This window comes from Podarcis melisellensis, assembly GCF_964234715.1.
Source record: "Podarcis melisellensis genome assembly, chromosome: 9".
In the NCBI taxonomy this organism is placed as follows: domain Eukaryota; kingdom Metazoa; phylum Chordata; class Lepidosauria; order Squamata; family Lacertidae; genus Podarcis; species Podarcis melisellensis.
This window is the reverse complement of record NC_138541.1, coordinates 44,768,426-44,783,304: the sequence shown is the minus strand read 5'-3', so window position 1 is coordinate 44,783,304 and position 14,879 is coordinate 44,768,426. Positions and strand designations below refer to the sequence as shown.

Below are 14,879 nucleotides of genomic sequence, written 5' to 3'. Positions count from 1 at the left end.
CAACACAAAAAACAGTGACAATTTGTTGTTGACAAAGAACAGCAGGACATATAAAGGGCCCCATTACCTCCAGTAACATCTTAAATAGTAGAGACATCACCTTGCCAACAAAGGTCGGACAGTGTTCTCGAAGCTACAACCATGAGTCTGAGCAAACTGCGGGAGGCAGTGGAAGACAGGAGGGCCTGGCGTGCTCTGGTCCATGGGGTCACGAAGACTCGGACACGACTAAACGACAATAATATGCCATATGGTAATTTATGGACCTAATAGGTATCTAAAGCCATTTGCCACCGTTGCTGTATCTAGGTTTTATTTTATTTGTTTTTTTATCTTATATTTTGGAAATGTACATCCAGGTGTGTTTTTTCTTTAATTTTTTGGGGGGTCTCCAAGAGAGTGGTGCCCTAAGCTATAGCTTGTTTAGCTTATACAGTACATAAATCCGGCACTGGCAGGACTGCACAATTAACAGTTCAACGGTTCTTCAGGGTGATTTGACACGTGCTAACACATGCTCTGAGATTCCAGCCCGGTCGTGCATTTCCTCTGAAGCAAGTCCCCTTCAGTTCAGGGCTGCTCACTCCCGAGTAAAAAGCAAGCGCCGAACTGCAGCCCCCGTTCCTCATTGCCGTATCCGAGAGTTGTCGGGGCTCGCGCGCCTCTAGCAAAAAACAAGCAATCCAACCCAAGCTCGCCTTGCGGCTGCTTATGCTGCAATGGACGTGTGTGTATACCAAAAAAAGAAAGAAAGAAATGCAGGAGCCACGCGGGGGGTGGGGACCCAAACCCCTCCAAAATGCAGGTGGATTTACACTTAGACGCGCGCAGCAAAGAATAAAAAAACAACCCCGGCGCGCGCGGCGCTTAAATTCGCCTCCCGCGCGCCCTTCGGCCGACCCAGAGGCCTTTGCGCGATGACGTCACGGGGCCGGGGCCTCGGGAAGCCTCACGGCGGCAAACGGCGGGATGTTGCGGCGTCGGGCGGCGAAATGACTGGAGGCGGGAAGAGGAGGCCCGGAGCGGCGGCTGCGCAGGAGCAGGTCAGTCGGCAGGCCCGATAGACGCGCACATTACGCAGGAGAACCGGGTGGCGGCGGTGGGGACCGGCCTCCTTTGTGCCGCCCGGCTGCTCTTCCAGGCGAGGCGGGGGGTGGTTTGGGCTCCGCGACGAGGAGCGCGTCTCCCTCCCTGAGGCGCCTCAGGAGGCGACGGGGGCGGGAGGTGTTGCCGGGCGCCCCCCTCAACGCCTTCCGCTGGGCCTGGCAGAGATGGGGTTGCCCCTAGAAGAGCCTCCTCCGAGCTCAGTGGGCGGCGCTGATCACACCCAAGGTCTCAGGTGCGGTCCCTGTATGGGACAGCTGCTTGTTCCTGCACTGCAGGGGGTTGGACTACATGATCCTCCTCAAGGTCCCTTCCAACTCCACAATTCTATGCATAGCTGTCAACGTTTCCCTTTCTTAAAAAGAAAATTTCCTTATTCCGAATAGGATTCCTCGCAAGAAATGGGAAAAGTTGACAGCTATGATTCTATGGGAGGTCAAAGCACCAAGCTCTGGATTCAAATCCCCTTCCTCTTAGGCCCCTTCCTTCCCAATCCTCCAGCGCGCTACTACTACTAATAATAATATTTATACCCTGCTCATCTGGCTGAGTTTCCCCAGCCACTCCGTGAAGCTCCCAACAAAATAATTAAAATATCAAATAGTTAAAATAAAACATCAAACATAAAAAACTTCCTAAAGCATGAGTGTGTGAGCTTGCTTCTTCCCAGGCTGTGGGATTAAAATTGATCTGCTGTCCACTGGTACTAGTGTGAAAAGGGGACGGTCAAGAAGAGGCGGTGCTCCGGTGAAGCTGATGTCCCCAGCCATGTACGCCAAGAGGTGGAAAGCTGCTATCGGCTCCAGATGCCTGAAGACTTCTATTGTTTCTGGAAGTTTTGTGAGGAGCTGGATCCTGACAAGCCATGTGGTGGGTTCCGGAAACCCGGTTTTTCCGTGTTGTTGTTTTTTTAAATATCATCTTTGGTGATAAGACGTTTTGGCAACAAAGGCAAAAAGAGAAGTTCTCACATTTCCTCTTTGCTTGGATTTAAAAGTCAAATCCAGTGCCCCAACTGCAGTGAACCTTTTTTTTTTTACCCTAGTCTACAAACTCTTTCCCCAGACATACACCTATGTAAAATGTCACACTTTCCCATGAACCTTCCAGTGTCGGTGCAGGTCATGGACATTGTTATTGTCCTCACTTTAGTGTTCTGATCCTAAAAGCATAAGATGGAACTGTTGATTTTAGTGGGACATTTCTGTGTTATTTGTTTAGGATTGGACTGTGATGAGAAGATATTATAGCAACCAACAGTTGTACACATAGGCAAAGCATTAAAAGTTTTTGTCTCCGCCTAGAGTTTGAGCTAGAAAGTCTTTATTCCTCTCCCTTCCCCTTCATTTTACTTATTTATTTATGAAACATTATTTAGGATTAGAAATGTGTACTGTGCATGCAGCTCTTCTCTAGGTAGATGGAACATCATTTTATTAACCTGAGAAGGGAGAAATGCACCTCAATTAGAGTTGCATTAATATGGGGCAAAGAAGAGCTTCTTTAAATAAAGTCATTTAAAAAGTTAAATAGGGCTTTTCTGGCTTAGATCTTTCTCCAGGAGCATAAAATAACATATTTTATGCTTTTGTGCTATTTTTAAAATGAATTTTTAAATACATTTCTTAGATGCACTTAAATCAAGCATTGGACTTCAGCTAGTTGGACCATATGACATTCTTGCTGGAAAACATAAAAAGACAAATAGATCAGCAGATGTGAACTTCAATCTTCACTGGAGGTTTTTTTATGATCCTCCTGAATTCCAGACTATCCTTACTGGAGACAGCAAAATGCAGTATCATATGGGATATTTTAGGTAAGTAATGTATCTACCTTGGAAAAAGATTTTACTTATTCTAGCACTTCTATTCCTGTCATTGCCTTAAAACATACATTAGGCACTGCTGATTATTACTTTCAAGTAGCTCTACCCAGAATAGGATATGAGGCCAAGGACCAATTCCAGCACAGTGTGTGGCCATTTTAATTATAATCTTTCACCCGTATGTGTCTACAGGTGGAAAAGTGATATCAGAATGTGTTGTCCATATAATTGGGCAGGGGAGGCAGTTCCCAATAAATATTGCATCTAGCAATATTGTCTGCATAGGCTGTTTCCATATACATACATTTTCTATGCAAAGTTTCACTGAATGTTTTCAGAAGCTCTCATGTCCATGCCAAATTTTGTAATCAGCTGTAGTCTCATGTTGGCATACAAAAGCATCCCATAGGACAAGAAAGGGAAGTCTTATAATTTCTTTATTTCCATCTGAGGAAACTGATTAGTTCAGTGAAGCGAGTTTTGTAGCCGGCATCTCGTAAAGTCTTTGTTTAATTCTAGTTTTTTAAAAAATTGTTATTCTATAGTCGATTACTTCTCGTTTCAGGGATTTTCGCGGTATTTTTTAATTGTTTTTTGTAGTCTCATGTTGGCATACAAAAATATCCCATAGGACAAGGAAGGGAAGTCTTTAATGTTTGATGTTTTATTGTGTTTTTAATATTCTGTTGGGAGCCACCCAGAGTGTCTGGGGAGGCCCAGGCAGATGGGCGGAGTAACAATAAATTATTATTATCTGCGAACTGTTTATATGGAACTTTGGGAACTTACTCATTCATAATAAAGAAATAAATTTATCCAGCAGGTGGCTCCATACATTAATTTAGGCAAATGAAAACCACCTGAGAAATCTTGCTTACTTGTTGATTAATTCTTATGGCAAGCATAGGCAGGAAGGCCATTTTCAACCTGTAAGTTTGAATTCTTGATTTACTGTTTAAATTGGATAAGTGTGTTTAACCCAATAAAAGTGTGTTTAGGGTCCCTAGGTGTAATCTATATACAGTTTAAATTCAGTATACAGATTTAAGGCTAGGATCCTAAACACACTTATTGGGGAGTAAGAACCATTGAACACAGTAGGATTTACAAGTATAGGGTTGCAGCATGAACATGCTAAAAAATATTGTCAATTTTTTGAAGTTTTAAAAAAATTCAGTACACTTTTAAAGCCTATTCTAATATGTTTCTGCCTTGACTGGGTCACAGCAGTCTAAAATCTTAAGTATAAGTTATGAAGAAATTAAATTTCCTACTCACAGAGTGAAAATTTGAGATGCTATTGAACAATCCTCAGAGAAACATAAGAACTCATGCTATCACTTTTATAAATACTATTTTTGGTTGGGAACAATCTGGATTCTCTTTGTAACACCACAGAGAATACTGATGTAATATGTTTAACTTCAGAACATTGTATGTGAATTTTTAGGGATATGCCGGATGAACTGCCTGTGTGGGTTGGTGAAAATGAAGCCAAGAAGGGCTGCACAATTTCTCAAGTTGGTGACAATGTCTTTGCTGCTGTAAAGTAAGATTTAATACTTTCAACTCCTGGATTAAAAGCAAACATGAATCTGGACCAAATTAGATGAGACAGGAGAGCAATTTCTATGTTTATGCTGGTTGTTTTTTAAAAACTGAAATGTAGTTGCAGGGCAAGTGCAAATTTGACTAGAGCAGTGTTTGTATATGTTCAGATATTTACCCACAAGCCATTTTCCAATAAAACTTGCACCACAGCTTTGTTTCGTCATGGAACGGAAAAGGTACCTATTTACTTGGATCCGTCTAAAGTGCCTCTTGCCCTCCTGAACAAATTATCCTGCATTTGCCACAAGACTAGTGTGGGGTGCAATATATCCTAGCTGCTGTATCTTAAGCTTTGGTATACCTACTTGTCCTCTGGAAGCTCCATTTCAGTTTTTGTAAAAAAATGGTGGGAGACCAATCATATGGCTTACCTAGTTTGGTTCATAGAATTTCTAATCTGGGCACTCCAATGACATTTAGTGTGCAATCCTACACATTCTTACCTAGGAAATGAGTCACAATTATACAATGAGGCTTACTTGTGACTAGATACAGTATCTTGTATCTGTTAGTTTCTTGCCATTTGCTCTTGTATAGCTGTGTGTTTCAGCTTTTGTGAACACTACACTTGATTTTTTTCTGATTATTGTAAGCTAGCAAAATTTCCTAAACACTTTAAAAAGCAAGAAGGTAATCACTTTCCTATCAAAGTTTTCTATATACCCTGTATATATTGATCATATTATGATTCTTAGCAGTCTAGGACAGGTGGTGGAGGGAAATAACATAGCCGTCATTTATAGCCAAGTTTCTGCTTCAACAGCAATATTGGAGGCTGCCTTTGAGTTATCATTTTCAAGTCATTACTCTTCGTAAACACCTTATGCATTTTCCAATTGTTAACTCAGAAATACTTTCAGCCATCCAGTTCAGCAGTTTTATTGAAAATTATGCATAATAAAGGGGTTGATTAATGTACTATGACCTGTTCAGTTTGCACATATTGAATGTGTTTTTCCTTTTTGACTAAAATAAAACGGAAGCAAAATTGTAAACTTAGTTTAAAAAGCCAGTAGCTAAATCAAGACTGAAATCAAGATTCCCCATGCAGCTGTTGTTTTTGTCTGTTTCTTGAGTTGAGACAACTTGCTTGTTGAAACTTCTACCTTGTGTGACAGTACAAAACAACACCTAGTCTACTGAATAATCCATATTCTGGCACATCGATTGAAAGGGCTGATTGTGGGACTATTTTGATGTGATCTTTGTACATTGATACTACTTTTAAAAGTGATGTGAGCATTTCCACATGAAGTAATTACGTGGTGGCTAGTAATCCATAAATACAGAGGTGCCCCGCAAGACGAACGCCTCGCAAGACGGAAAACCCGCTAGACGAAAGGGTTTTCCGTTTTGGAGGCGCTTCGCAAAACGAATTTCCCTATGGGCTTGCTTCGCAAGACGAAAAAGTCTTGCGAGTTCCTGCAGGTTTTTTTCCCTCCCTCCCCTTTTCCTAAGCCGCTAAGCCGCTTATCAGCTGATCCGCTGATAAACCGCTTAACAGCTGATCGCTAAAAGCCGCTAAACAGCTAATAGCGCTAATCCGCTGTCAATGGGCTTGCTTCGCAAGATGAAAAAACCGCAAGACGAAGAGCCTCACGGAACGGATTAATTTTGTCTTGCGAGGCACCACTGTACAGCTGTTTAATCAGTGAGCAAGACTTAATAAAATCCTTTGGGAGAGGTTGTAGTCTCACTTAATTGCTGCTTCCCCTTGGAGGCACTTGTGATCATTTCAAAAGCCTGTCTCTCAGCACCAAGCCTGACTCCAAAGTAGTCCTTTGGAATATTTACAGCTAAAGTTAGTTAAAAGTCAAAGTTAAACATTCATTCATTCATTTATTAATTACTATGTTTTGCTTTGCTGATTAAATCCATGCTAGATTCTTTGGAAGACTTAAGAAAACTTTCCATGCTTTTATCATTCTAGGGCAGGGCTGGGGAACCTGAGGCTCTCCAGATGTTGTTGGACTCCAACTCCCTTCATCCCTCATAATCAACCTAAGCTAATGGAGTCCCAATGACATGTCCCAGGTTCCTCATTCCTGTTACAAAGAAAAGCGGATGATGCATGTAACACGAAGTTTTCTTTTTGTTTCAGATTATTTTTGTACAAAAGGCTTAAGGAATTGACGGACAAAAAGAAAATCAGCATTCTGAAAGATATAGATGAAAAACTAACCAAAACAGCAAAAGAACTTGGTTACTTGCTTGAGCAAAAAACCATGAAGATGAAACAGAGAGACAAGAAAGTATGGCTTGATTTCTTTCTAGATTAATAAAGAACTCTAATGTATAGGCCCGTTCCTTTTTTTTCCTGCTCAAGGCCAGCTTGTATTAATTTTCTATAAGTTTACAAGGTAACTTATCCCAGGAAATAAATTCTCAATATTTTAATTACCTTTTTACTATGAGAAAATGTTGAGTTGCTTTACATATGCTTAAAGTTTGATCGTTGTTGAAAGGTATAAAATATGAAGCATTGCTTGGCTGTAGGTATTTTTAAAGTTTTAGGAGCCATAATAAATTATGTTCAGAGCACAGAAACATATTCTTAATGGCATCTGACAGCAATGCCTTTTATATAAATTACAGCATCAACACTCTCTTCATGGCAAAACATGAGATCACCACTAATAATAATTATTATTATTAATGTATACTTTAAAGATCCAAAGAACTTAAATAACAGAACAAGCAGAAACAATATGGTGGCCATAGAAGGAAGTATCTCAAGCTCAACCCAGAAACCAAACAAATCGGGAATGACATAGATTAAGACTTAATTCTAAAACATGGATTTAGAATAATATCAGATATGTTAACTGTAACTAAACTATGTTCACCAGCTATAGGCTATAGATGGAAAAGTGTTACCTTAAGCAGCCAGAATACCAGTTACTTGTGCAACAGTCTATGTTTTGCAATGACAGGTGCAAATTCTGTTCATATTGAACTATTAATTTTCAGAACATTTCTATCTTTAAAAATCTTAAATTTAATTTGGGAAAGACAGGAGCAAGTTATAAATTCCCCTTCCCCCCAGTTAATCAGGAAACAGCTGAACAGCCTCAAAGAGGGGATTCCTTGAGAAACAGCCAATTCAAAACATTGTAGGTGCCTTGTGGTGGTAACCTCCAATGGAACTGGCTTCTCTGTCTTTTCCCAATGGAATCACCACTTCAAGAGGAAGGAGGTGGAACACTGTTTTCAATGGATTGTCTTAGTGCTCCAGAAGATTACATGGATGAGCAGCAAGGAACACTGAGCAATGCTCTACGTATAGTCATTGCTGTCACACAAAAAGGTAGGGAGCTGTCTACTTGGTACAAAAGGTTTTAAAGGCTGGTTAATAATTCAGTTAAATGTAAATACTTCTAGAAAAATAGCAAGTCTTTGAATAGATGCAGAATTAATATTTTAATTCAGATGTGGTTCCATGTAGTTTGACAGGCCTAGGCTTAATTGTATTTGTTTCTTTCTCTTTTCAATACAGGTAGTAACCAAGACATTTCATGGAGCTGGTTTGGTTGTCCCCATAGATAAGAATGATGTTGGGTACAGAGAGCTTCCTGAAACAAATGGTAAATTAATTCTAGTGTTTCTGTTATTAGAAAAAGAAAATTGAATTTTGCTATTAGTAAGAGTGCATTTAGATACTGAAGTCTTGGGGGGAAAATGAATATTTATATGTTAGGTTGAATCCAGACTTTTGCTCCTAGTAGCAGGAGTATTCCCTGACTGTAATTCCACCCATGAGATGCTCCCACTTGAAGTAGGGAAAGGTCAATTTTGCTGGTTCTCCTCTCCTTGGGTGACCTTATAGAACAATGTGAGAGGTCATGACAAGGGCTGCAGGGAGGGGGAACTGGCAAAAATTTGCTTAACAACCCCTTTCACCAGTGGGAGTGTCAGAGTCTAATTCCATAGCTGTGGTGATCACTAATGAGCAACCTGTCTGCCATTACTGATAGCCTTATTGGGAAATCTCTGTTATTCTGAGGAATCCTAGTCAACATACAGCAAAACAGATAAAACTGAATGATAAAGGAAACTTGTTCCAATTTAGTTCTCATGTGAACTTTCCTCTGCAGCTAGTCTCAAAAGAATCTGTAAAGCCGTTGTAGATGCTCCCAATGATGACCAGAGACTGAAAGCCTTTGCCCCTATTCAGGAAATGCTAACTTTTGTTCAGTTTGCTAATGATGAATGTGACTATGGAATGGGATATGAACTGGGAATAGACCTCTTCTGCTATGGGTCACATGTAAGTAAAATAATTTTCTCTGCAGAAACTCATTCATTTTGTGAATGAACAGAAAGAACAAATGAGCTCAACCAAGCAGCTCGTGAAACTATACAGGAAACTGAGGAAATGTTTGATATGAAAAACAGTATGAGTGTGTAATATCAATTTAAGTGAGATAATGCGTTCTTTTAATCTTTTCTAGTATTTTCACAAGATTGTTGGCCAGTTGCTGCCTCTTGCTTACAACTTGCTGAAGAGGAATCTGTTTGCAGAAATCATTGAAGCTCATTTAGCTAATAGGAAAGAAGAGAACGTAGACCAGCTTGTAGCATGAAATAGTGTCATTAAGTGAAGTATTGAGTTGCCTTGTTTCGGGGTATTTTCTTGCTTTTTGGTACTGAACTGGTGTAGTTTCTATGTGAGATAAATAAACTTGTTTTGATAAAGATTAGCAGCTTATTGACCGGGGTGGGGATCCAAATTATATTTCCACTTTCATTTTGCACTCTGTGTTGCCATACACTGTAATATTATAAGATAATGGGTTGCAAACCATAAGGTGGCCTTCTAATGGCAGAAAAGCTGTTTTAAAAAATACAGTGGACTATGAGGAAAGTTCTGGGGTGGTGGGAGGTGAAAAACCTACTTTCCATGTTTCCTGAGCAGCTGAGTTTCTACTACCTTCACAGTTACTCCTACCCAATCTTCAGCAAGTGCAGGTGGGCATAGACCTGCCTTCTGAATAACTTGGTCAGAAGCTATATATGCAATACTAGGCTACTACAGAGGTGACAGCAAACATGCCGTAAAGGCGAGGGATCAATCAAGCCAGTCTTTCAGGAGGAAGAAAACTTACAACAAACCAGGAGTTAGAAATATGTTAAACTTGCTTGCTACAGACAACAAAACCAATTCTATACACAAAATTCCTGCATTTTCACATTTGATGATTTACTTAATATGGTTATCCTACTTTTTTAGACAATTACTATCTCGAAGCAGCTCTATTAAAAAAGAAACTCACTGCCATCAGACTTTGGAAAACACAGAGGAAGCAAAAAAGGTAGAGAGAAAAATTGCTCTTTAATGCCAGAACAAAGTTGGTGGTTCTTTTTTCTTTGGTCACTTTATTTACGTTTTACACTCTGCTCTCTTATCCCAAGTGGTTCACAAAATGTTAAATTTAAAATCAAGTCTCTGTTGAGGCCCAAATGAAGAAGCCGAGAAGCTTACACCTTCAAAATTTGGGGAAGCCAGGTGGAGGGAGAGATCCAATAACAAAACCTCTTCTTCAACAGATGGCAAATGCTACTAAAAGCCATTTTTGGAAGAGCAGCAAGTAAATAATTGTTTAGCATACCTTTCCAACAAACAAGTTACTGGTGGCAGATTGTGTTAACGTAACAATACTCTACTGAATTTCTGTGACATTGTGCTGACTTTGCTTTTGGTCACAGTCAAGGTTTTGCCTCATGGTTTTTGTTTTCACCTAAACCTTGTTTATGTGGAAGAAAATGGAGGACCGGAATCTAATACAAAAGGGTAGTTTACAATTGATTATTATAGAGCTAGATCAATCTGCAGTTTAGTTCTTCCACTTAAAAAACGGTGTTTGTGCTCTTTCTGCTCATTCACTAAGCAAATGCAAGAAAGGAAAAAGCTGTGTTTTAACATTCTTCCATTCTGGTATGTTTGACAGTACCTCCCAAATCTTCAGATAAAAGAAATGCATATGTACTTTGTATAGCCAATGATTAATTTAGTAATGAAAAAAGTCAAAACCAAAATGGTCATACAGAAAAATTTAATACATTTTTATAATGAAATCATCACAGTAATAGGTTTTTTATTTTACTGTAATGATATGCAACTATATCACACTAGTATAAATAAAAACATTAGGATTAATGTTTAATACAGGTCTAGGAAATATCACAGATTAACAAACTATGCATTCATGAACCAACTGAACTGCTATAAACAAAACAAAGATGGCGATACCCTCAAACACCACATCCTGTTCAACTTGAATAAGGCCCTGCAAATTTTTACATTAGTATATACCCTCTGCTTTTTTGCGCAATGCACAGGCACACTTAGTTCAGTTCCAGAGTCTCTTAATGCACCATGACAAACAAACTTGTCATGCGCTAGTGAGGAAAACTGAGCAGGTAAGAACAGCAAACAGTGCATTAGATCGGCACAGTATAGATGTGAAGGTCTTAACATTTAAGTAAGTGATCTGGGGCATGAATTAGTATCTTTTCACTTCATGCTGCAACAGCTAGTCTGAGGGCACTGAATTTATACCCAAAAAAACCTCGTGTTAAAGCAAGTAGCTATATGAAAGTTTCATACTGAACAGGACAGGAGGATTTCAAATTAAAGCATGTTACTTAGAGAAAGTGAGTTTATTTTAGATACACGTGATAAGAACCAGGGCAAAAGAGTTTTTACTTTTAAAGAAAGTGTTAGAAGCATCATAAGTAGTCTCCTGAACTTTGTCTATACATTAGACAAATTCTGTTCTGTTAACACTGATTTACACAATAAAAGGCTCCAAGGGAACAAGTGTTCCAGTTTAATACCCAGGCAAGTAAATAAAGAAGGTCTCATTACTATCAATTTTAAAAAACAATAGCTTGGACCCAAAGTTTCCCCTTCTCTGACGGGGCTCCCATCAAAGGCTGGGAATCTTTGGATTCAGCCCAATGTACTGTGCCAAAAAGTATAGCTTTGGCAAAGGTTCAGCTCAGAGTTCAAAGCAAAGCTTCAAAGAATTACTAAATCACATTGGCCAATTAGGCACTGCAAGGAAATATTAATCTATAGATTTAAAAAGCTACGCCTAAACAATTATTAGTATTTGGACCACTTAGCAAAGCACTTGTTTACAGTTCTTAGTTGCATTCCTACCGACTTCACCAAATTTACTCTGGTATTCCTTTGGAACATGTTTTCCTCAGATACTCTAGTGTCAAATGATTTGCAAATAAAAAAGAGCTTACTCAGGCAACAGGCCTGAGATATACAAACACACCTGGTGTTACACAAACATATATGCAGTATGTAGGGCACCTGGTTCTTTTTATGAAAAGATGCTTCCCTGGCTACCTTACACACACCTGTGAATTTCAGTGTTTCCAAATGGGCTTATCAAGTGAGGTAGGGGATTACTGGGCAAAGTCAGGCGCTACACTGTGCAAACAGTTTCATGTTCACCCATAATGCTTGAAAAGCCAATGTAAATGCCCTCGCAATCAGGAGATGTGATGCTCTGGAATGTTCACCTGCCAGTCACATCTCTAACTGTCCCATTTATGTTTCAGTTTTTTTATGGTCAAAACCCTCAAAGTAACACCTCCCAGACTTTGGCCTGATTCACACATGATAAACCAAAGTTTGGCTTAACTAGACTGTGCTCCCAGAGCAGCTCACAGCCTGCAGCCTCTTTGATCCTTTCCCAGTCCTTTTTGCTGCTGTGAGCTAAGCCAAATTTTGGCTAAACATCTTGTGCAACTGGGACTCATGGTTAAGCTCTCTTCTCACTGACCATGAGCTGCTCCCAAGGCCAACATACTAAGCCAAACATTGACTTGGCTCACTGAAGCAGCAAAAAGGACCAGGGAGAAAGAGGATGTTGTGCGAACCAGGCTACTGTGGTAGTGATGTTTTGTGTAGAATACAGTGTAGACATTCCAGATACAAAGGATTGTATCTTATTGGTGTCCCGCTGCTGAAAGAAGGCTCTTTGATCCAGCGGGTGCTTCCATCAACAGAACAGAGATTGGGGCAAACTTCAGTGATTTCCCTTTCCTCCTACAACCTGCCTCCAGTCGGCTCTGGAGGACAGAAGACCATTAGAACAATGTGGAGAGTGGTGCAGGGGGCTGCAAGATAATGGCCAAGTCATCAAAGATCGCTTTGATCCCCCTTCCACTCAGGCAAGACTCTGCTGTATCCAAGAGCTTTTTCTCAATTGAGGGACACCAAGCGGATACAACCCAGAAATTGAGACAAAAAATGTTCCAGTAAATTATATCTATTGTGGATAGGATTTAAACCCGACATAGTTGCAGTAGGAATCAATTGTTACTTGAAAAACTGAATTATCACTTCAGCAGTTATGTTCTAAAGCTATTGAAAATCAAAATCAAAACGATAACAGGTTTATAATTAAAATAATTGTTTTTAAATCCTGCATTATTTACAAATGTTGGGTCCATTATTTCTGCTTTGTTTAAAAACAAACAGTAATTTAAGATTATGGCCATCAATCAAGTGGCAGACTGCATTATAAAGAAATATTAAACACTTCCCCCATTGATAAGCTTTTGCCTAACCCATCTTTGCACATGGAGGTTTCTGAATTACTGTATAAAAAATACATTATAAAGGTAAAATTAACTGTGTCACTGTTAACTAATTTTATTTAGTATATTTTAATTCATAAAAATATAAATAAAATAATGCTCAAATATCAGTGTATATCTAGTGCAAAATATGATTACATTTTTGTAGGAACAGGGAACAAAAAGTGATGGGTTGTAATTCTGAGGCAGGGGAAGAAATCTCCAGTGTTTGAGCATGCAGTTGTTACCAGACACATTTATATAGAATTGTTCTTAATAGAGTAGCAGTATTTTCCTTACACTGCACAACATTGGTATATACCTTAGTGTTTTTAATACAAAAAAATTGCATAAGCCCAGGTCATGTTATCATCTTGCAACAACATTCTTTTTGAGACAGGTTTTGGCTGTTTAAGCTGCAGCTCAAAAGCTACAGGATTTCAAACATGCTTCATACAAGTTATTTTACCTGCTCAATCTGCTTCTGTTGCAGTAGATCAAAACTGCCATAATAATTTCATGATATACAATCTCTTAAGTTTAAATGGCACAAGAAATACTTCCTTCTTGTGAACAAACTCAGCAGGTCACAGTACATCTCAATATGAGAAACTACCATTTCAGAAGGGCACATCAATTGTAAAGAGGCTCTGTTAGGGCTCAGGAGAGAGAAATAAAAGCTCTTTTGGAATGTAAAGAGGTGATATAAATAACTATGCACTTAATGAGTTAACACAACAATTGTCTGTGGTAAAAAGGGCAAAATCTTCCAGTATTCAAAAGATGGCTCAATTCAAAATGATCCCTCCAGAAACAGGGACTAGTAATCAGTTTCTTCAATGCTAAAGCAGCAGGGTACAGAATGGAGCCTTCCATCTTCTGACACAACTTTGTTACTGCACTATCATGGCTGATCTAGCAACTTAGAACGCATCCAGTGCAAGATTGCAGAACTTCGCTCCTACCCTCTTTGTTACTGTGAGGACCATCCTTTTTCCAACTCTGCGCTTTTTCCTAAATCAACTCCTGAATTCCAGCGGCATGCTTCCCCAAAAATCCAGCTTTCCTCCTGCATTGCAAAACAATGCCTCATGCTAAAGTGTTGTGCTATTCAACAAATGAACCTCCTCTTCACTTTCCTCTCTCTCCTCTGTTACTGAATTCAGTTGAACATTATTGATGCGGGGTCTTGGTTTGCCGTCTGGGCCATATGACGGAGGATATCTTTTTTTGTTATGATGCCAAGGAGGCGCCTGGAAAGAGACACATAGAAGATGGCTAATTAAATACACGAGCCAGAAGAAATAGCCAAGCTAATTTTATAGCCAAATCCTTTTTGTTGACAGGAACAGAGTGCAGTAAAGCCTGATTTTCTTATTCCAAGAAACACATTTTGTTGCCATCAAGCAACCATCATTTTCTTTAAAACAACAGCAGTACTAAGATACTAAAGAGGGTGGTCACTAAACTGTAACCCGTTTTCAACTTCCAAGTAAAGAAAAGCCAAGCCTGTGCCCGCTAATAGTTATTTTTTTGTTGCTGATTATTATATGCCAACAAAAAAGTAACAAAGGAGGACAAAGAAAAAACAAACGTGTGAATAAGTGATACTGATCCCATTACCAAAAGAAATTATGGTTGAATATAGCTGGACTCAAAATTGCTTGACAGTTCAATTTTGAGGCTCTGTCCAGCATAACCTATTGGTTTGGGTGTCTTCATAAGAGCACTTGCA

The 14,879-nt window shown here is 39.4% G+C and overlaps 2 protein-coding genes across 10 annotated transcripts in view; one reads left to right on the top strand and one right to left on the bottom strand.

Annotated features, from left to right (window-relative positions):
• Positions 1-885: 885 nt before the first annotated feature.
• HPF1 (histone PARylation factor 1) lies at positions 886-9,238 on the top strand. The gene is made up of 8 exons (XM_081926179.1): positions 886-1,043; positions 1,815-1,974; positions 2,734-2,923; positions 4,383-4,481; positions 6,645-6,795; positions 8,040-8,127; positions 8,638-8,810; positions 8,995-9,238. Exons 1-8 carry the CDS (start codon positions 918-920, stop codon positions 9,124-9,126), a joined length of 1,119 nt encoding a protein of 372 aa, XP_081782305.1. The 5' UTR covers positions 886-917; the 3' UTR covers positions 9,127-9,238.
• A 1,341-nt stretch (positions 9,239-10,579) lies between these two features.
• The window catches only part of CLCN3 (chloride voltage-gated channel 3), a 44,675-nt gene continuing 40,375 nt past the window's right edge, over positions 10,580-14,879 (bottom strand). For all 9 annotated transcript variants that reach the window (XM_081925997.1, XM_081926002.1, XM_081925999.1 and 6 more), the window contains one exon: positions 10,580-14,397. In XM_081925997.1, coding sequence (XP_081782123.1) covers positions 14,239-14,397 — 159 coding nt within the window. In that variant the 3' untranslated portion in view covers positions 10,580-14,238. The remainder of the gene's footprint in view (positions 14,398-14,879) is intronic.